At 38.3% G+C, this 23,492-nt stretch overlaps 1 protein-coding gene across 5 annotated transcripts in view; it reads left to right on the top strand.

Annotated features, from left to right (window-relative positions):
• Window positions 1–23,492, top strand: part of LOC149314637 (PHD finger protein 21A) — a 179,396-nt gene that overhangs the window by 58,428 nt on the left and 97,476 nt on the right. For all 5 annotated transcript variants that reach the window (XM_089521524.1, XM_089521526.1, XM_089521525.1 and 2 more), the window contains 2 exons: window positions 9,111–9,143; window positions 9,992–10,057. In XM_089521524.1, coding sequence (XP_089377650.1) covers window positions 9,111–9,143; window positions 9,992–10,057 — 99 coding nt within the window. The remainder of the gene's footprint in view (window positions 1–9,110; window positions 9,144–9,991; window positions 10,058–23,492) is intronic.

Here is a 23,492-nt window from a genome sequence, read left to right as displayed (position 1 = left end):
AAATATATTTTCTCCGTAACATCATTTGTGGGTCACATTCCAGGTCTTGAGAGAAATATGGTAAAATGGAAATGGACCCCCTCCTGCCATATTCAGATCACTCTGAAGTGAAGTTTGGGCTTTCAGAAAACACTTTCTTCTGAAGAGGGCAGTGTTATCATTAATTGCCATCAAGTTTACTTCAACTTTGTCTTACAACATCCCTATGGATAAGAGGCCCTCTTAGCTTGGGCATGGTAGTCTCTGGCAGTGGCAGCGGTGGTCTCCAGCAGGAGCTGAGCAGGTCTTGCAGACTCTTGTAGACAAATTGCAAACTTAGGGACATGGCTCCTTAAATGGGTCTGGCCATCTGGAATGTGGCCTTCCTCTTTTAATGCTGCCTTCTACCTGACTATGGATTATTGTCTTTTATAGTGAGTCATGTCCTCTCATGATATTGCCAAATTACGACGGTATCAGGTCCTGTGCAGACCGGCCTTAAAGGCCAGGTTGGGGGAGGAGTCAGGGTATAGCATCCATATGATGCATGCCCTGGCTCCGCCCCCAGGGCAGCGTGATACCGCACACTGCACCACATGGTGCACAGTGTCACGATGCTCCTCTGGTGCTGCATCCACTTTTTGCGGCTCCTTTTCGCGCCTTGGAAAGGCCAGATCAGGGCCACGGCATGTCTGCAAAGCTCTTGGTTTAGTCATATTGGCTTCTCGGAAGGGTTCAGACTTAATTTGCTATAGGGCCCATTTATTTGTCTTATTTAGCAGTCCACACTATCTGCAGAACTCTTCCCCAGTACCACATTTCAGGTGAGTTGATTCCCTTTCCTATCTGCTTTCTTCACTGTCCAGCTTTCACAGCCGTACATAGAAATGGGGAATAAAATGGCATAGATAATCCTAATTTAAGTATTCAGTGATTCATCTTTATATTTAAGGATCTTGTTTATTTCTTTCATACCTGCCCTGTCAAGTCCTAGTATTCTTCTGATTTTTTTGACTGCAATCTCCGTTCTGATTAATGATTGAGCCTAGGTATAGATAGTCTTAAACTTGCAGATGTCTCAACATCCAGACCTCTAAAACTGTGCAATAATACATTGTCTGGAGGACCAATAATCAATTTCAATTAAAAAAAAATTAAATCTCTTAGGCAACAAATTAAAACCAGCATTCTTAAATGGGCCAAGATCAAAATTTCCTGGTTGGGCTGAACTGCAGCAATCAAAATGAATGCATTGCTAAAAGTGAATTTCTTATTTCAAGTACTCCCTATTACTTTAACTGATGCTGCCTGTAGTCATTGACAAGCAATTTTCAATAGATTTGTTTGTTTGTTTGTTTGTTTTTATCTGAAGGGGGGGAAATCAAGAGTAACCAAATCTTTAATGTATAGAAAATCTTTGGATGGGGGACTAGGGATACCTAACATATTTAAATATATTCATTTTAGTTGGAAACAACTTCTCCCATTAATCAGTGAAGATAAAGACAAGCAATTGATGCAGATAGAAATGATGTCAGACCTAGATCTCAAATTATCCTTCTAAATATTAACAGAAAGATAATTGACACATTTGATAGCCCATTTTTTACTACTTTGATTATCTGGAGCAAATGGAGAAAATAGTTATTCCCACAAACCTCTACTCTGATACCTATCATCATATATCCTTTATTTTATCATAAAGATAAAAAAGCTCAGGGGCTTGTAAGAAACAGGGCTATGTAGGTTATGAGATCGCCTGCCTCAAATAAATGCCTGATTAGGAAATAAATATTAGAAAAGCTTCCAGTCTGTATCATGAGAGGACATAACCAATAGTTATTTCCCAGTAGTATAACTGTAACCTGTATGGCTTAAAACTTCAATGGGAATATGATCTGGGATACACCATCACAAATGGTGACTGGAATAGACTTTGGAAATCAAAACCTCTTAATCAATTTCTGCTCATTCCAGGTAAACAATATACAGACTTCTTTATAAGTGGTATATAATACCAGTGAAGAGATCACAAATGACCAAAAAAAAAAAAAAAGCATTTTTGCAATGCTGGAGGGAATGTGACTTCCTGGGAAGCTATCTGTATACATGGTGAGATTGTATAGTTGTCTCAACGTTATGGAGGGAAATCTTTCAAGAAATATGTAACATTACCATCCAACAGGGTTCATTTGTTCCAGATCTAGAACTGTTGAACATTTTCTCTGCTTAATTATCCCATAAGAACCTAATTAATTTTTAAGTGTTGCCGTTAGTTAATAGCACAGCAGTGAAAATCAGGAAGTGGACTGAACATAACTAAACGGTATAATAATAAAAATAATATTTTTTTAAATTTCTATCCCGCTTTTTGCCAAGCAATTAAAGCGGCGTACAATAAGTTAAAATACAACCATATATACACAGTACCCCCCTTAAAACAAGATTAAACAGTATAAGATTAAAAACCAACTAATCCCCCGCCCCCCAAAAAAAAATAAAGAAAAGAAAAAGAATCAGCATGGGCAGAGTTTACTAGATGGGAAGTCTTGTCCGTGGCAGAGTATGCATATAAGAATATGGGGCTTAGCTCTTATCAAAAAAGCTAACACAAAGAGTCAGGGAACTGAACAAAGATGCACATAACTTCACAGAATATTGGTTCACTTTTATTTGCTGTGCTAATCAATCATTAGATGCAGAAAGACAAGCCCTGATCACTTATGATCATATATGCATTGGTTGAAATAGCCATTAACTCTGGAGGCTGATTATATGCAGTATATTGTATGCTGCTCCCCCCCCCCTCCGGTGATGTTAATTTGTAAACTTTATTTCATAAATTGTATTTCGTATTTATTTTTTTCAATAAAATAGTCTGCTCCCAGATGCTGATGGTGCAGAAACATTCTTGAGTGCCTTCAAAGATACTTTATTTGGCTTGTCTGGAACTCCTTTTTGAAGCTCTGTTGCTCTTTGGGATGCAAAGAATACTGAGGTGGTTGATGTGATTGCTGATCTTATATTTGAGCCCTAACTTATTAACATAGAATCATAGAGTTGGAAGATACCGCAAGGGCCATCCAGTCCAACTCCCTGCCATGCAGGAAATTTAAATCAAAGCATCCCCGACAGAAGGTCATCCAGCCTCTCTTTAGACCTCTAAGGACGAAGACTCCACTACACTCCAAGAGAGTTTGTTCAACTGGCAAACAACCCTTGCTGTCAGGAAGTTGCTCCTAATGTTGAGGTGGAATCTCTTTTCCTGTAGCTTCCATCCATTGCTCCGGGTCCTAGTCTCTGGAGCAACAGAAAACATGTTAGCTCGCTCCTCAATATGACATCCCTTCAAGTATTGAAACCAAGCTTTATTAGTCATCAGCCAGCAGTTGTTGCTTTTTCTCTTGAAGGTGGTAGTAATTTTTGTAAAGTTCTTTGCAAGTTGCTCACCTTTGGGGACAAAGTGCTCATTTCATTGGTGGCTGTGCAACTTTGGATGTTCTTTTGAATCTAGCCTCTGTCCTGGTTGTGTTAATGAAATGGCTTTGGTTGCCCTGAGCTATGATTGGAGAAGGACACGTGGACAGTGTTTCTGCTTATTTACCTAGATTTCTTAGCACTGTTTGATACCATTAACTATGACATTCTCTTGGATCAGCATGCTGGGGCTCAGGGGCACTGTTTCAGTTATTCTATTCAGATCTGGATAACTGTTTCCACAAGGTGGTGCTAGGGTGCTGTTACTTTGTCCGATTACACTTTTTGTCATTCTGCGGAGCTCTGTAGTAGTGCCTGTGTTTTTAATATCTCAGTGAGATCTGAGTTCATCCAAGGATTTGGGGTGAGTTGAAATCAGAACCTCAGTATTCATTTCTGCTTTTTTTTTTTCATCTGATTTGAGTGAGGCTCAGGATGTGTGAATCTGTGTCTGTTAAAGATAAAGGATTGGATCAGGTCCGGTTCACTAAAGATCAAGACAAGTCAGAGATGCTAATAGTAAGTGGTGCATCAACATCTTATGCCAGCTGAGGCTAACATACTTGCTGTGACATAGGATAGATCAGGCTGTCTAGTTTGGTTCTACAACTTTGGAACGGGAAATTTTTGAAGCAACACATTTGTTGCATCCTTTTCTACATCAGTTTGTGATTTTTTTCCCTTTAAAATATCTAGACAAATTAATTTAAAATTCTATTTGAATGTATATATATTATACTGGTGGAAATTATTTCTGTATCAAATGTATTATGCAGTGGACATCCTTGAACAAGTGCAATAAGGGTGTGAGCAGCCAAAATTTACCTTGGGGCTGCTGTATCATTTTTGCCATCCTGTACAAACCTAGCTATACTTGTTGCCAACTAATTTCTTATAAATGTATAGAATGTTAAAAAATGTTTTGTTTAAAAGTGTAGTGCTGTTAAGGAGCATCACAAAAAGTACAAGACAAAAGTGCATGCTATAAATCAGTGTAGATAAATGGACATACAAGAATATGAGCTGCCTATAATCGTTTGATATAATGTGAAGACAGCTTCTGAATTTAGACTGGCTGGATTTTCTTTTTACTTGTGTTTCACCACAAAGTTTCCAGCAGTGAACTCATAGTAGAGTTATTCTCTGAACCAGGTTTTTGCGCCACTCTCTAGTCTCTCCTGATTGCCACCTAATTTTCTTGAAAATGTCTGGTGAAAAATGCCCTAAAATGCCTCCTGTAGTGGCAGTTTTATTCATAACTTTGCTGACCACCAGCCCCTTTGTTTTGATTTTTTTTTATGGAAGAAGATTTCTGGACACTTCTGGGATTTACTGTCAGCTAAAAATCTGAAGATGCAGCAAGGTGAAAGTTGCCCTCTGCTGCAGTTGCCCAACCCCACTCTAGACATTTCATGTCTTCTAAGTATATTGGGTACACCTAGCTTAGAATTTAGAAAGTCGCAAAATTTAGTTGATGCTTTCTAGTGAAGAGGTCAAACCAATAGTTTTGCATAATCATAGATTGGAAGATGCCATCCCTTGCTACTGTCTGAAGTTAATTACATTCTCAGCCAGTGGAGGTTATCCATTTCCAGTCATTGCCCAGATCATGATCATGTGTAATATTTGAAGAGTATTTCCTATTAGATATTATTTTCTTCCTCAGTATTTTCTCCTTACCTCAGCCAAAAAAGGTCATATACTTGTTCCTCTGCTTTCTCTTGGCTTTACTTAATTGTTTTCCTCCATCTTCCTTGCTGTTTTTCCCTTCTGTCTGCTTTGCCTTTTTTAAAAAAAGCCCTGTTTTCACGCCCCCCCCTGTGTTGCATCTTTCCTTCTTTCCTGTTTTTTTTTTTTTTTTTGTGGGAGGCAGGAAATGGGAAAAGCCACAACAAAAAATGTCCATTTTACTGTTTACATCAGGGGCTCCCAACCTGGGGTGCCCACACCCCCAGGGGGTATGAGATAGAATTTTAGAGGGTGCAATAAGTGCTTTGTGTCCCTGAGTGACAAGTCATGAGCCAGCTGTCAGTGTGCCTTGAGAAGTTGTAGTAGGTGGCTGTGTTGTGTAGATAGTAGTCTTGTTATTTATCATTCAAAAGGGATGATAACATGTAAGCAAAATGCCAGCATGGTGTAGTGGTTTGAGTGTTGGACTGCGACTGGAGAAGAGGGTTCAAATCGCTGCTCAGCCATAGAAACCTACTAAGTGACCTTGTGCAAGTCACACTCTCAGCTTCAGAGGATAACAGTGGCAAACCCTCTTTGAAGAAACTTGTGAAGAAAACCCTTTGATAGGTTTCCCATAAGTCAAAAATGACTAGAATGTTATCATTAAAAGTGTCAGAAACTGAATTGAATAAATGGCAACAATTGATGAATATATTTTGTAATGGAGGGAAAAGAATGAGATTAAACAAACAATTTTGGTATAAAACACAAAGAGAGGGAGGGTTAGGCCTTCCCAATATAAGAGGATATTATGAGGCTAATCAATTGAGATATGTGATAGAAGATATGTTGGGTGGGACAGACTTAGAATGATTAGAATTAGATATGGAGGAAGTAGATATGAGCATATGGAATATTTTTAAGGCGTTTACTAGGAAAGAAATTAAAATACAGTGCGCCCACGTCATACGCAGATTTGAGCATACGCTCAAACTTGTATAGAACCGCGTGGGAGCATGGGGAGCAAGGGGTGGTGCATCCCATTCAAATGAATGGGGGCACGCGCCTATGCAGTCCCACCACCGCTGCATGCACGAGCCCCATTCAAGTGAATGAGGCTTGAGCATATGTGTTTTTTGGCTTACGCTGGGGGGGGGGGGTCCGGAACGGGTCCCCTGTGTAAGCCAAGGGTGCACTGTAATTGTAAATCCACTTATGAAAAATATATTAGAAATATGGTGTAAATATAAAAAAGAGTTAATGAATGAAGATTCAATAATAGCACCAATAATAATGGAAAAGAAATTCCCCCAAAATTTGAGAGGATTATTAGATAAGAAATTAAAGGAAAGGAAAATAGACAGAAGAGAAAATTGGATAGATGTAAGAGTAGAGAAAGGAAACATAAAAGAAAAACTTACGGGGAGAAAATTTTCATGGTTTCATTATATGCAAATAGAACAATGGATTAAAAACTGGAGGAAAAGAAATGTAGAAAAGAACAAGTACACACAATTCGAACAAATACAGTCATCCTTCCATATTTGCGGCTTTGATATTTGCGGATCTGATTATTCACGGATTTCATTAATATGTTCTCTCTAGGACTGTCTAGGTCCTCCAGTGCAACTCTGTGGTCCACTTTAACTAAAAGTTGCACTGAAAGACCATTTGTAGCTACTCCAGTGCCATTCTATGTTCAGTGTATGTTGGACATTGACCACAGAGTTGCACTGGAGGATCTAGAGGTTCCTAGAGAGGTGTCCTCTCAGGTAAAAACAGTGTTTTTGTTATTTGCAGTTTTTCCATATTCACAGGGGTCTTGTTCCCCTAGCCCTAGCGAATATGGAGGGACAACTGTAATTCAGAAAGGAAGAGAAATGGAAGAAAACGAGAACAAAAGGAATGACTTGTAAAACCTATAAAATGTTGATGGAGAATAAAGGAGGGAAAATAAAAGAAAACATTTTGAAGGGAATATGGGAAGAAAAATTAGGATTTAAAATAAATGATAAGGAATGGGATAAAATTTGGGAACAAACACATTTGAAAAATTTATCGGTTCGGATAAAAGAAAATTATTACAAATTGATTTGGAAATGGTATTTGACTCCAGTGAGACAATATAATATTGATAAGAATAATTCAAAAAATTATTGGAGAGGCTGTCAAGAAGTATTGGTCATATATGCATATGTGGTGGCAATGTAAATACAGTTATCCCTTCTTATACACGGATTTTTTATACACGGATTCAAGCATACACGTTTTGAAAATGTATAAATTTCAAATATCAAACCTTGATTTTCCATTTTTATAAGGGACACCAGTTTGCTATGGCATTATATTTAATGGGACTTGAGCATACACGGATTTTGTTATACACAGGGGATTTTGGAACCAAACCCCAGCGTATAACAAGGGTCCACTGTATGTAGAAAAATTTTGGGAAAAAGTGATATTAGAAATAGAAAATGTTATGAATATAAAAATAGATAAAAGACCGAGTATAGTTTTGTTATCATTATATAACTCAGAGAAATGGAAAAAAGAAGAAAAAGATTTGGTAACAAGTTTGCTTACAGCAATGAGATGAATTATAGCAAGGTTTTGGAAAACGAAAATAAATGCAGAAGTGGAGGATTGGTATAAAGAGATATGGAAATTAGCGATTAATAATGATAAATTGACATGTAAGTTGAAAGTAAAAAAAGGACTATGGAAAAGAAACGATTTTGAGGGGATTTGGAAAGAATTTATTGAGAAAGCATTGAGAAAAGAAGATGGAAGACTACTTCCACAAGATGAAGTGAAATTCTGGATGGAATATAAGGATGGAAATGGCTCCGGGGAAGGGGGACACTTAATGGAAATATAAAATAACTTGTTAAAATGTAATAGAATGTAGGAATATATTCATATATAGAAATATATGTATTGTATATATTAAGGATATTAATTAATTAGTCAAAATGACTTAGAGACACACAACAATGACAGTGAAGTAAGTACCTGACTGCTTTTAAATAATTAAATCTGACATAATCATCCTGTATTCGTAAATAACAACAGGTTTTTTAAAGTATTTCAACCCTCTGGGCCTCTCCACTTGCCTGTCTCACCTCCATCATTTGAATTTTCTCAGAAATGTGCAGTCGCCCCTCCTATTGTGGAGGATATATTGAATATATGCGGAAGGGCGACCTCTGCTATTTGCAGTGGTGCGCATGTCCTTCCCACGCACACAGGGACACGCTCCATTCAAACCTATGGGACTTGAATAAGCACAAGCTTCCATTTTTGTGGGGAGGGGGGTCTGGAACGGATCCCCCGTGAAAACGGAGGGCCAACTGTAATATTAATTTTGTAGGGGGTGTGAATCAAACATTCCCTAGGAGCGCAGAGCATAGAAAAGGTTGGGAAGGTTTGTTATTTAGGTTGGAAATGAAAACAAAAACCCACAATGTAGTTTCTAAAGATTATATTCTGCAGATCTTTTAGGGAAATAACAAAATCTCTTCTTAACACCACCACCCTTTGTGAAGATCACATACACTAAATACCTACAGTTATTTCTCAAGATTTTGATTATCTAAACACATAGCATTTATACTAAAAGTGGTTCTCTTTGCTCCTTCCTGCAGTGGACAAAAGCATGCTAGTTTGCAATGACAGATCACTTAGATTAAGTTCTTCTTTTTCCAAAGACTTTCCCCAGAAGTATTTTAGTAACTTTTATCTTTGCTCCCAGTACTAGCCTGCTTAAACATGAAGATAATAGTAGCAGTAATAGGCAACATATTTTATGAGAAGCTACAGTTCTATACATGCATTTAACATCTCAAGATTTTTTTAATTTTTATTTTTTGGCATTTGAAACCTGATTAAATTGAACTTAAGTCAAGGATAATCATTATGGAATACTCCAGAAGAACTTTCAGTTGTCTGTGCAAAATGCTAACGTGTCTGTCTTTTCTTTTTAGAAATTGGTTGCCCAAATGAAGCAAGATCCACAGGTAAAGTATGCTTAGTTCACACTCTTCATACCATTCTTAAAAGCTGTAAGAACTGCTTGTATGTTGCCTTTTGTTGGCTCATTTTTCAAAGGGAAGCAGAACAATCTATAAGAGTATGTAATGAGTATATAACAACAATAGTAACTTATTATAGAGTGGACTCTGTTCCTGAGAATTAAATGTGGATGTTTCAACTACATATTTGGTATCTTTGTTAGCTGTTTGCTGGTACAGAACCCTTGCCTTTATGATAAAATCTGTAAAGACGTTGATTGATACAAAGAGTTGATGCAGATGCCAATCCATAACTTAATGGGTATTTATTATAAATATGTATTCACTACAGTTTTAGCATTTGAAATCAATAGATTTTCTTTCTTTCCTTGTCATGTCATGTACACAGCACATGCATGGAATTCTCAAGAAAAAATGTTCATGGGGGAAGTCTCTGGAGGTGGGGTGAGGATTTTCTGTTAAACAGATTTATTGAAATTATTCATTTGTTCTTTAGTGCAGCACATCCCATGAAAGAAAATGCTTTTGTGCTGTATATTTTAAAGTGCCTCTGCAAGTTCTTGTTAATTAAGCTTTCTAATGAATGACACTTTATATTGTGCCTTCTCCACCAGTTACAAAAATGTCCCCCAGCATTGAAAAGATCCGCTGAACAATTGTAGCACAAAGCAATTCAAATACACTTCACTTTTGAGTTATTTAAGCAATCTGACTTACTATGACCTAGTGGTGCTTTAATATTTACGACATACTTTTTCTTAAGTTGTCCTTCTATGATTCTATGTTAAGAGGTGGAATAGTTTCTCACATAAATATTTTTTTTTTCTACACAGAATGCTGATTTGAAAAAGCAGCTTCATGAACTTCAAGCCAAAATCACAGCATTGAGTGAGAAACAGGTAGGGAACCTAGCATATTTATAAAACGTGTTCTAAAAACATGTCTCCTGCCAGCTACCAAGACAACTGCTAAATTTTTGTTGAGTGAAAATAAGTTAATTAAGTGTGGGCAGTCACTACATGGGCTCTTGTTGGATACATTTAGCAAAACAACAAAAAAGTATTGGACAAAGTAGTAATGGGCAAAATACATTTTATCTAGTGCTTGAAGCTTGCACAGACACCTCAACATTAAAGCAGTAAAATAATTCTGTAAACTTCTAGTAATCTGAATGTTTAATTCACATCCAGACAAGAGAGTTTATTCCCCCAGAGCTACATTGTCTTTCGACAATCAGAGAGAACTAAACATATAAAGCAGACATTTTTCCAACACTGTCCCCTGGTGTGTGTAAACAAGAGTTTCAGCTATCTGCCATATATAGTGCTTTTAAAAAATAAAACAGATTTACTGGTAGTTTTTTTTTTTTTTTGCCCTAGCCAGATTAACGTATTGGGACAAAAAAAATTCCCATGCCATTTTGTGGTGGATACGGAGAAACTAGCTTGGGTGAAAAACAACTCATCCTATTAGTTAAACAGAGAGGAACTGGAAGACAACTATATTGAAACCCTTCCACCTCCATAAACAATGCATTGTTGATTAAGATAGTGAAGCATTCTGTTCATGAAAGCAAAAAGAAGCATCACTTTGCAGTCAGGGCAACATTGGCATTTATGATTCCCTAGAAGAGGCAGACTTCACAAGTATTAAAACCATAGTTGCTCCATGTACAGTAGGTTTGTTAATGTACTAAAGACCTCCAAATAGTTTTGGTGGTGGTATGGATAGTAAATATGACTCTACACTAATTTGCTTCATATTACCATGATGGGAGAAGCCACTTCCCAGTGATAGAAGTAGGGGTGGGGAAATGGAATAATTCAGAAGATATAGCTATAGTTGTTTTTCCTTATGTTCTGCAGTCTGGTAATACAGTGAAAATAAAATGTTGGACCTCAGAGTAAATTCTGGGATGGCTCTTTCAGAGTAGCTCTAAGAGTTTTCTGCATACTTAAAGATGAAGGCACTCCGACTACCTGTAGAAATCTGTTCAGAACCTGCAGACATTGTTCCTTCAGAGTATTTAGCAAGCACTTTTGAGAAGCACAGTTGAGAAGGAGTCTCTTGAAAAGCTTCCGGGAACACATGGAAGAGATGAGAGACTTCATTCAGGAACATGTTGGACCAAAGGAGGATGCAAACAAAGAATCAGTGCTAGAAACATTCAAACTATTTTTCTCAGCTTTCTTTACCACATAATATATGAGACCAGTAGAGCAGTACAATATGCATTGGGGTTTCTGTCGTTTTTATTCTATGTATCAGGCATAGAATGAAAGTGACAATGAAGTGGAAATACCTTGAATGGAAACACCTTGACATCACTGACTTGAAAGCACACACTGGCCTTCTGCTCCTGATGTAGGTGTATCATGGACAACTTGAATCCTTGGAGAAGGTGGTATCCAGTCCCAGGTGCTTTCTCTTCAAAATAGTGATGAGCATGAAAAGATTTCGTAAACTCACAAGGCACTTATGGCTCAACAACAAGGAAACAAGCATTGCACCAAGTCACTGATTAACTGGCTGTCATGTTTGAGCAGCTTTGAATATGGCATAGACCTAGGACGGATCTAAGAATTGATAAAGGTTGATTGAGGTCAGAAATAAATGTTCATTCTGGCAGTATAAGCAAGATAAACTAGAAAAGCTGGCATTGCATTGTGATGGTGCCAAACTGTCAGGACAGCATATCATCTGAAAGGAAACGTTTACAGGGGCAGGCAGCATGGTACACTATGGGAAACTCATCTTGGTTACAATTCAGTAAGAGCATTTGGTGAACCTTACTTCTACATTTGTTGAAATGTGATGGAATACAACTTTTTTTAGGATTGCCAGAATGCCTGCTAACCAAAGACTTTGTGTACATTGGCACTATCTGGCAGAATAAGCTGTACATGAATACACATACTCAGTTGATAAGAAAAGCCAGTGGATAAGAAAACCAATAGAAAAAGCACCATGTGAAGAAAATTTGCTTGTAAGGACTATTGCAGCATTGAAGTGGCATAGTCTGGATGTCTTTAAAATGTCAAATAATTCTTCATTGAATGACTTTTCTCTCAGCAGTGACTGTTCTGTTATTGCAGTAGAAAGTTTTTCCACGATACCATTGCTAGGTTTTCCTGCAAGTAAACAAAACATTTATATATCCTAAACAGTCTTCGAACCAAGATTGTTTTGTTTTGAATTTGAAATAAGAGAAGCAGTATTTGTAAGACATAAAATTATACGTGGGGTCTCACTTTCTGTGAGCTTGCCATCCATGGATTTAAGCATCCACAGATGGCAGGCTCTGTTGTCACCAATGGTGGCATATGCACACAGCTACACGTATGTTGCACTGCCATTAGGGACAACTGGACTTGACGCCCTGCGTTTTTCATATCTGTGTGTGTGTGGGGAGGAGGAGGTTCCAGAATGGATCCCCCCTGTGGAGACGAAGATCCAAATGTATTCCACTTTTAAAACAGCAAAGGAGTCTTAACAACTGTTCAGAACAAGTATTCCACCTCTTGTAAGTGGTTCTGGGTGTTTGAAAGCTTTGTGCTCACAAATAAGACTATGGGCATGATAGATTTTTTCATACCCTGCAAAACTTTGGTATTCCCATGGGGTGAGAAATACTCCTGAAGACAAGTATTTTTAAAGCAAATCTGAATTTAATATAATGTCTAGAATATTGTCTCCAGTTCTGGGCACCACAATTTAAAAAGGATGTTGAGAAACCAGAGTGTGTCCAAAGGAGGGCGACTAAAATGGTGAAGGGTCTGGAAACCATGTCCTATGAGGAACGACTTAGGGAGCTAGGGATATTTAGCCTGGAGAAGAGAAGGTTAAGAGGTGATACGATAGCCCTGTTTAAATACTTGAAGGGATGTCATATTGAGGAAGGAGCTAACTTGTTTTCTGCTGCTCCAGAGACTAGGACCCGGAGCAATGGATGCAAGCTACAGGAAAAGAGATTCCACCATAACATTAGGAAGAACTTCCTGACAGTACAGGCTGTTTGACAGTGGAACAAACTCCCTCAGAGTGGAGTGGAGTCTACTTCCTTAGAGGTCTTTAAACAGAGGCAGGATGGCCATGTGTTGGGGATACTTTGATTTAGATTTTCAGCATGGCAGGGGGTTGGACTGGATGGCCCTTATGGACTCTTCCAACTGTATGATTCTATAAATATATTAATTGCACTTATTTTAAAAATTGAATCTATGTTCCTTTATCAAATTACTGACTTAATTTAACTTGTCTTGATTTTAAATTATTCATTTTAAATAGCTCCTGTCTCTTGGTGTTTTTAAACCATGATTTAAGTAACAAATTAACTATTACACCCTATCTCTACATGTGGTTTGTTAAACTTCAAAATTATAGTGGTATAACCTGGTGTGTGTGTGTGAGTGTGTGTGTAAATCAGAGTTGAAAAAGGATGAATCTTTACACTTAAAACAAAATAGCATGTTGGCATTAACACGAGAGTTCTAAAAAAGCTGAAAAATGAATGTAACACAAAACTGGGCATTTAACTTTGAGTTAAGGAGTAGCCGTTGTAGTTTTAAAAAATTGGTAGTGATGCAGACTTACATTGCACATAAATTGATTGAAAGTAATACTAGGAGAGCAGTTGTCAAACATGTGAAACTAGAATCATTGCTGAATAAGAATTAGCATGGCTTCTGCAAAAGGAAAGTTTGTTTCAGAATTTTGATTGTGTTGAACATATCAGAAGAGTTATTTTACAGAAGTCTGAGTGAAGTTTTTAAAGTTTATTATATAATCAGGAATAGTTTTAGGATATATGAAAGAAAATTCTTCAAACAGCACATAATTTAATTAGGTATTTTATAGTCTCATTATGTGATAATGGCTATTAGCTCAAATGGCTTTGAAGAAGTTGAGAGTAATTCATAAATAAGTCTGTCTAGAATGTCTAGTGTGGTGTAGTGGTTTGAGCGTTCGACCATGGTTTGAGAGACTATGGCCATAAAACCCACTGGATGACCATGGGCATGGGCAAGTTACACTCAGCATCAGAGGAATACAATGGCAAACCACTTCTGAACAAATCTTGCCAAGAAAACTCCATGATAGGCTTGCTTTAAGGTTGCCATAAGTTGGAAACGACTTGAAGGCACACAACAACAACAACAAAAGTCTAAGAATAAATCTATCTAGTACCATCAACTATATTAGCTAGATCAGTTCCCCAGGTTCAGCTGGTGAGGAGAGCAAATAAATGATAGTGTCCCCCAAAAAGATATTCCAATTGCAAGGTCTTTGCTATCATATTAGGTTTGTGAGCTTTCTCTAAGTACTTGCTTTCCTTCGTTAGAGGTGGAATGCTGAGCAGAATTTGAACTGAACCACTGAGAAGTTTTTTTTAGCACAACCAGACATAAACACTGTTCAAATTATGCTTATCACAATGATGATGGGTTCTTGCAACCTGAGTAACTCCTTCTCTCTTTATGCATGGAATTACATTTTTCATGGGACATTTATTGTAGTACTTTGATTTGACTTCTCCAGCATAGGTTGTCTTTTGCATCTTTTTTGTTGGTGTTGATTTTGTACAAGAAGTGTCTGTGCAAACCAGCATTTGTAATTACTACGGGAAATAGTTATGATTAGAAAAAAACATTCTCTGAATTACAGCTGGAGGAATGTCACACACAGAAATAGGGAAATCAGGACTTGTTCTGGGAGCTTGCAGCTACAGAATTGATTTGAAGCTCTTTCCCTTATCAGGGATGATGAGGAAGAGCAGCATGGACAGACTTCAGGGACAGAGCAGGGGAGCCTGAGAGTACCACCACAGGGAATAGTCACTGCTAAGCCTCGGAGGAGACATGTGGTGGGCAACTCCTTGCTGGGGGTACAGAAGCAGTGATTTGTGGGCCTGACAAGATGTCTTTGGAGGTGTGTTGTCTCCCTGGCCTAAGATCCGAGATGTGACAGAAAGGCTGACAAGACTTGTCAAGCCTGATGATCATTATCCCTTCCTTTTGGTCCATGTGGGAACCAATGATACTGCAAGGCACAGCCTTCAGACTATCAGAAGGGATTACGAGGTTCTGGGGAAGAAGCTGAAAGAGATGGATGCACAGGTTGTCATCTCATTTCTTCTGCCAGTTGAAGGGCATGGTCCAGGAAGGGAGAGGAAAATAACAGATGTAAACAACTGGCTCCACAGATGGTGCCACCAAGAACTATTTGGATTCTTGAATCATGGGCTGTGGTTTCATGAGGTGGACTTCTGGCAAGGGATGGGTTGCACCTCACGTCAGTTGGCAGAAAGCTTTGATCAGGGGGGGCTTTAAACTGAGTTTCGTGGGGGAGGGAGACAATATTAAGGAAGGCAGAAGAACTGGAGAAAATAGTCAAACTGTCATAGAGGGAATAAGGCAAACAGTGCATGACCCAACAGTGGAAGGCAAAAAAACTTCCATAGGCAACAAGTAAATGAGACACATGGTCTTAAATGTCTCTACACTAATGCACAGAACATGGGAAATAAGCAAGATGAACTTGAACTTCTAGCACAAGAAAACAAATATGATACAATAGGCATCATGGAAACCTGGTGGGATGAGTCTCATGACTGGAATGTAGAAATAGAGAGGTATAACCTTTTTAAGAGAAACAGGCCAAACAGGAAAGGAGGAGGAATAGCATTGTATGTCAGGGATATTTACACCAGTGAAGAGATCCAGGACATCAATCCTGGAAGCCAGCTGGAGAGCATCTGGATAAAAATTAAAGGGGAGGGAAACAACAAGATTGTTATTGTGGGACTCTACTACAGACCCCTGATTGAGGAATTGGATGATGCTTTTCTAGAACAGATGACTACACACTCAGAAAGGAGAGATGTAGTAGTGATGGGTGACTTCAACTATCCTGATATTTGCTGGGAGTCAAACTCAGCCAGCAGGAAGAGAGATTCCACCTCAACATTAGGAGGAACATCCTGTCAGTAAGAGCTGTTCAACAGTGGAACACACTCCCTTGGAGTGTAGTGGAGTCTCCTTCCTTAGAGGTCTTTAAACAGAGGCTGGATGGCCATCTGTCGGGGATGCTTTGATTGAGATTTCCTGCATGGCAAGGGGTTGGACTGGGTGGCCCTTGTGATCTCTTTCAACTCTATGATTCTGCGCATTGTCTCAGTTCAGTTACGTGCAACCATATGCTAGTATTTGAAGTAGCCTTGCAGATTCAGATGTGATATCTGTCTTGGTGTGTAGATTCTCTCCTCTGCATGGTTCTTTCTAGTTGTTTTTTACATTGTCTCTGAAAAATATGTTTAATACCATGAATCTAGACCGAAAAGTGAATAGATTTGCAAACTGCTTTCTTTATATCAGGGGTAGGCAACCTGCGGCCCGCGGGCCGGATCCGGCCCGCCAAGGCCTTCCAAGCGGCCCCCGAGCACTCCTGCCGATTGCCGCCGATTTCCCCCGTTTTTTTGCCGCTCCGGGCGCCATTTTGTTTTTCAAAATGGCGGCCGAAATCTCGCGAGACCTCAGGATGGCAAAGGTCACACGAGATTTCGCCGCCCTTTTGAAAAACAAAATGGCGGCGCCCATGTAGCAGGCCTGTTGCAGCCCCTAGAGCACTCCAACAGGGTTCCAGGGGCTGCAGTGGGCCTGCAGCAGGCTCCACCTCGCCCTCCTCCTCCTCCTCCCTAAGAGCAGGGAAAGGAGGAGGAGGAGGAGGCAGCAGAAGGAGGGCAAAGCCAGGGAGAAACGGAGCCAGAGGAGCAGCTGCAGCCACAGGTTGGTTCATTGGGGGAGGGGGTTAGGTGGATGTTCTTTGCAAAATGCCCTCCCAGTAGTACTTTGTGGCTTTTCTTTGCTTGCTGCCTTTTATTTTGAATTGCATTTTAGTAATCTCCATGCCTGTAACTTTAATATTAATATTATTATTTAATTGCCCTGGTGTTCTTTGCAAAATGCCCTCTCAGTAGTACCTTGTGGCTTTTCTGGGTTGAAAGAGTGCATGTTTCCTGCCTTTTATTTTGAATTGCATTTTAGTAGTTTCCATGCTTGTAACTGATTATTATTATTATTATTATTATTATTATTATTATTTTCACTTGCCCTTGGTGTTCTGTGTGCAAAATCCCCTCTCAATGAGAAAGAGGAGGATGAGTGTGACTTTCCAAAGTGCATTTCTGTGTATTTTTGGTGCATTTATTGCTGAAAGGTCTGCTGTAACAATGATAGCAGTGGAGGTGGTGGTAGTGATGATTATGATGATGCTTCTGTGGAAGCTCCGCCCCTGGAGGGTGGAAGCTCCACCCCTGTTATGTGGCTCTGCCCTGGAGGGTGGAAGCCCCATCCCCCAGCATGCGGCTCCGCCCCGGGGGTGGACGCTCCACCCCTGTTATGTGGCTCCGCCCCTGGAGGGTGGATGCCCCACCCCTGGCATGCGGCTCCGCCCCCCGGAGGGTGGAAGCTCCACCCCCGGCTTCCGCCCCCCAGTTGTCTGAGGGACAGCAACCTGGCCCCCGGCTCAAAAAGGTTGCCTACCCCTGCTTTATATGGTGCTGAAACTAGTTTGCTACTTTAGCTGCCATGGCAAACTTAGAGAATTGGTGAAGAAAGGTGGAAGTGCATGAGTCCATAAGGCAGTCTTGTTTAGCAAATCATAATTTACAGTAGCAAAGTTTGTGGCAGAGCATATTTCTGCATAACAACAACAGTTCTTCATTGTTGTTTTTTATAATATTTTAAGTGCTTACTGTGTTTTGTAATGTTAACTCATAGTGAAATTGTGTTTCACTGATTTTACCTAATAAAAGTGACATCACACTGGAAATTGGGGTGAGGGGAAGCCACCTATAAAAACCTTGCTTCCATTCCAACCAACTGCAGATAATAATTTTTTAAAAAACACAACAAAAAACAATGCAGCCACTGAGCACAACTTTGCATCTCTCCAGTTTGGCTGAACACATTGGTGACCAGCCACTAAATGTCTAACATTAGTCCTGACCTGAAGCTTTGAGCAGATACTGTAGAAAACAAGTGCCTGGAGATCTTTTGAGGACTTTAAGTCCCCATGCCTTCCTACTTCTAACTGTTGAAAGGTAGTCTGGTCTGTTTTCAGGAGCCTGAGATACTGTTCATAACTGTGCCAAGTTGTTGTTGATTTTATCAAATGCTGTGTCCTTGGAACTACATCAGGAAATTATTTCTTTGTGCTTCTTCTGAAGAAATTGGTAGTAGTCTGTGAATAGTGCCTTGTATATAGTGGTATCTCATGATTTCTTTGCAGCATTAGTACATGACTGGAACATGTTTAAAATTCTGTTCTCGTTAGATGCCATCATGAATCAGATTGCTTTTTGGAAATTGTAGTAAATGTCAGGACAGATGGGTCCTCCCCAGAATTAGTGGTTTTCTCTGTTCCACCTGCTTCTCCCAGACATTAGCACTGCTTTCTCCAACTCAGTTCTTTGTGTTGCCATGGTTTATATGCAGTGGAGCCAGTGTGTTTGAAGAAATGTATTGTGGTAGTCTATTTTTTAAAAAATGTAAAAATGATTTTGAAGATCCTTTCCCGTCAGTTTGCAGGTAAAATCAGTAATAGACTAAACCACAAGTAACACTGAGAGCTTTACTGCATTTTACCTTTATGGCGTGTTGATCGGCTGCAGAGATTAATATGATGGAAATGAATTGTACAGCACCATTCTTCATTTCCGCAGTAATCTCGCAATTTAAAAACACTACACACAGATTCAATTCCACAGTACAGGTACAGTATGGAGTCAACAGCCTTCACGCCTATCCCGCCCTTTAGCTTCATGATTGGTCCTCCTCCTCCTTTTTCCTCTTTTTGCTTGTATGCCAGCATACCAGAAAGATGTCATAACAGTGCCTAGCTGTTTCATCATATGAAACTGAACATGAAAAGAAGGTGGACTGGCCACGCTACCCCCATCATTTGTTTACCTCTTGTGTGGATGAAACAACTTGTCCTTACCTTTTCATTTGAATGCCTTTCTAAACTTCTTTTTAAAAATAGTTTACAGTGCATACTTTAATATTTTAGGGAGTGCTTTGTTGTTGTGACGTGATACTGATGTGATCTTCCTAGAACAATCACCCAGCTCAAATCTCCTGGGGAATTGTGAGAGAGGTACTAGCTGGCCACACATCCAGCCTGCCCACCACTCACCCAGTCACAGGATTTTTGTGAGAGAAAGTGGGATCAGAGTTCTGCACCCAAAAAACTACTGTTTTGAAGCTCAAGAAGTAGTCATTAATTGATTATTTTTGACATGCAAAAATGCGGATTTGCCACGATGGTATGATGGCATGACACAAAGACATATGTAGCATCATGCTGTACAGCGGGCTTGCTGCCGGTGCTATTGCACCATCATGCTGTCATATTGTTGTAATGTGATAAAGCAATGAAACTCACAAGGATTTTTCAGATCAAAGTGATGATGATAATTACTACAGTTGTTCAGATGAGCTGGAGCAGGTTCTTATTGTCTTCACTTTTGCTTTCTAGTGATGATAAGCTACGTTTTTCAGCACTGTGAGAAGGACTTGAGAGATCTTATGCTCTATCGTATATGTGCTGGCATGATCATCTCCCTTTATATATTTCTTGTCTTCAGTATTTAAAACAACCATATTCTACTCTTTCACTTTTGGTCTCAGAGATAATGCATGAATCAGAGAACAGGTTAAACAACTGTTTCTTCTGTCACATGATGCTAGAGTGCATATTACTGCTTACCGTTCAGGAAAGAGGTACTTAAGTTAACTTTCCTTACTACAGATGTTCAGCAACAAGGTGGAGACTGTGAAGTCTCTGTATGCATGTTGTTTTAAAAAATAAACAGGTATTTGTGAGATACCTCCCTCTCTCCCTCACTGACACACACTTTAACTGAAGAGAAATGGGGGGAGAGAGAAAGAGCTCAAACAGATGTCAGGTCAGTGTTTTTCTTTAATAATAATAATAATAATAATAATAATACTGTTTATTTATAGCCCGCTTTTCCAAAGAGATCATGATCATGGAATTTGTAGTTAGCTTGTGGATAGCACGTTCTAAAATAGAAAATATACTTTCTCACATTTAATATTGGGTAGTACATTTTATATTTAATAAATATAATATGACATAGTACTGATGGGGACAACATAGATTGTGGCTCTGAAATGGGGTGAAATGAAAAGGGACCCCAGAATCCTAATTTTTTTTTCTGTTATAGGCATTAATTGACAATTAATAGAGGCCCTCTGAGCTAGCTAAAGAATTTACTGACATACACATTTTTATGCTGACTTCATGGTCACTATGTCCTGAAGGCAAAACTTACAAATAATAAGTATTTTTCAAGAAAAGTAAAATGGGTTGGAACATGATTAAAATATAAATGTCAAACTTTTTCTCATTGAATCTTATCAGTACAAAATCATGTATGTGACTTAAGTTTGCAATTTCATCCTGTCTTAATTTCATTTACTATAAAACTTTGTTTTGTATCATGATCTGTGTTTTCTGATTCTTGTTGGAGGTTTGCTTGGGATTAACATTCTTCCCCAAAATTAGAGAAGCTAAATTTAATTGCACTGCAGCTTTAATTTGTTTTTTTCTGGGTGGGGTAGGAAATTGTCTGACTTTTAAAATGTAGTGAATTGTTTTACTCATCAGTATGGCAGCTGTGCTTGAAAGGCAAATCAAGTCAGAAACATACGTTTTTCCTCCTGTTAATATTGGTGAATTGTCTTCTGAAGTCAGCATAATAATGTGTGTGTCAGTAAATTCTTTAGCTAGCTCAGAGGGCCTCTGATAGTTCCAGGGCAATTTTGATGTGATGCCAATAGATGAGTCATATTAACTTAACATTTCATATGTTGAAGCAAGGAAAGAAGGTTATATATTGATAAAGAGACTGTGGAGTGTGTAGAGCATCTTTAGTAAGGTTTATATTTTGATAGCAAGACAACTGTACAAGACTGATTTGATACTCTTTTGAAAAGTTGAGTAATAACAACATAGAAAACTTGCTGTAGCTGTGCAGCAGTAATGTAGAATGGATTGTTTTTTGCTCACCATTTCCTTTTCCAGCAGAACAGTCTTATCTGTGTAAATTGGAAATTTTTCATACATAGGCTAGGAAAGAAAGTTGGCTATTGTGAATGAATTTTTTATCTTTTTGTTGAACTGCAATTTCTGGTATTTCTGTGAAAACTATTAATAACTGAAGGAGCCAGAACATTGAAAAGATTACCCTGTTTGACACCTCCCCATTCCAGTTGGTAACCCCTGTTTTCCAGTTCCCAGCTTGCCCTTATTTAAACTGCCAGGATGCAGAAAACACTGTATCGAAAGCTAATCTGAGTACCATGATTTCATTCTGTTTTTGGTTTTGTGACTGATTTATTTTGTAATAAATAGTAAATTGAATTTATTCCTTGCCTTTGGAAGTTTTGAATGGATAGCTTGTCACACAGCAAGTATGCAGATTGTGTCAAAAACAGTAAATCAGATTTGGCTCCTTGTTGAAGGATTTTTGCTTTTTTGAGACAGAATTTTCAAGAATTCAGAGGAAGAAACTGAATCTAGAAGAACCATGTTATCTTCATTCTGAATTTCAAAACTTTATTGTCTTTGAAGATCACCTACCTAAAAATTGAAACAAGATGGCTAGTGGATTAAGCATTTAAATGACATCACAGTAATGCAGTAGCTATGTGTTGAGAGGAAATCTTCTTATTTTAGTAGATAAAGCAATATAATTAGGGTAGACTTACTCTCTGTCCTTTAGCATTTCTAAATAGTCACTTCTGACATGTTCTATAAAATATACCAGAAGCGAGGTGAGAATCATGTCTGTATAAGAAATCACGTTTTCTCATGCATCCTTCCATTTCCTTCCTGCATAATAGGGCAATTTTATATGGGACTAAGTCACATAAAAATAAGGCCTACCTCTTAATATACATTCACTTCTAATAGAATAGGTTTTTTAAGGCAACAATACCTAAATTACTAGCTAGAGGGAGTCATTACTCCCCATTACTGCTATAACGAAAATGAGGAAACTATGATTTTTTTCTCTTCTTATTTGTGATTCCTAGGACATGCAAAACAAAATGTAACTTGTTTTGCAATAGGAAGTAGGGGAAAGGTGATATTTCCAGACTATAGAAAGCTTCCACACAGCTAAGGAATTTGTCTCCCTTATTTTTCCCTTTTCCAATTCTACATTATGTAAACTGGACTGGAAGATAGAGAAGTTTCTTTTTATTTAACAACCATTTTGAGGTTTGATTTTGGTACCAAATGAGCATATTTTCAGATCAGAAAACTATCTGTAAGGGGGGACATTTGAAGGAAAACCTTGACTTCATACTCTTTATATAGCAGTCAAGCCTCTCATTCTATGCTGTAGATGCTCTTTTTGTATTTAATTTATTTTTTTTAAGTTCAGAATTGAAATTTGATTAGTTTCATGATAATAGAATCTGTTCTGAATATCAGAGTGCAAATTATTAACTTTACCTTATCTGAAGGGGATAAAAGCTTGACTTTATGTCAAGTTTCCTGCATTGCAAGCATTTCCATCCAATAATTAATATAGATTAATTCTATAACAAAGCATACAGACTGACTTGTTTTCATTTGTGTTTTAGTATTTTATTGAAACATGCTGGTTGTCAGCTGTTAATCTTATGCTCCTATTTATTTCAGGGACAAAATACATTTGAAAGCAAATAGCACATAGCATTTTCTGACTCTTGCTTTTAAGTGGTCAGCACTCTAGGCTTACTGAATTACGTAGTAAATGTAGTCATACTTTCAACAGATCATTACAGAGAGAGAAGCACTTTTCATTTGCAGAGTGCTTTATATTCATTTGTGTTTATCTTCACAATAATCCTGTGAAATAGGCTCCTGCTGTTTTTATTTTGTGGAGACACAAAATGGAAACAGAAAGGTAGTGATTTCATAAAATTGCATAGTGAGTTTAACAGAGATTGGACTCAGAGACCTATCTCTATGGTGTAACTTCAGCTTTCTAACGAATCCATCTTTTGAGTTCATACTTTAGTAAATCTATTTTTCAAAACACTAGCCCCTTGACTGGATAAGCTACATACTTTCCAGATGCTTCAGAAAAGGAGCTATTCATGAAAAAGAAACTTCATGTGTCTCATGAAATAAACTATCTGTGAAAGTTTAGGCTACAAACTTCTTTCCCCTGGATAGTTAGATTCAAAGGTGCTAAAAGGACTAATATAAATATTAAATGTGTGGCTGGGATAGTGGTTTGAACATTAGACTACAATA

The sequence above is a fragment of the Sceloporus occidentalis genome, unplaced genomic scaffold (genome assembly GCF_023333645.1).
Source record: "Sceloporus occidentalis isolate IW3139 unplaced genomic scaffold, rSceOcc1.0.p SCAF_4, whole genome shotgun sequence".
NCBI classification, from domain to species: Eukaryota; Metazoa; Chordata; class Lepidosauria; order Squamata; family Phrynosomatidae; genus Sceloporus; species Sceloporus occidentalis.
This window is presented reverse-complemented; position numbering and strand designations above follow the sequence as displayed.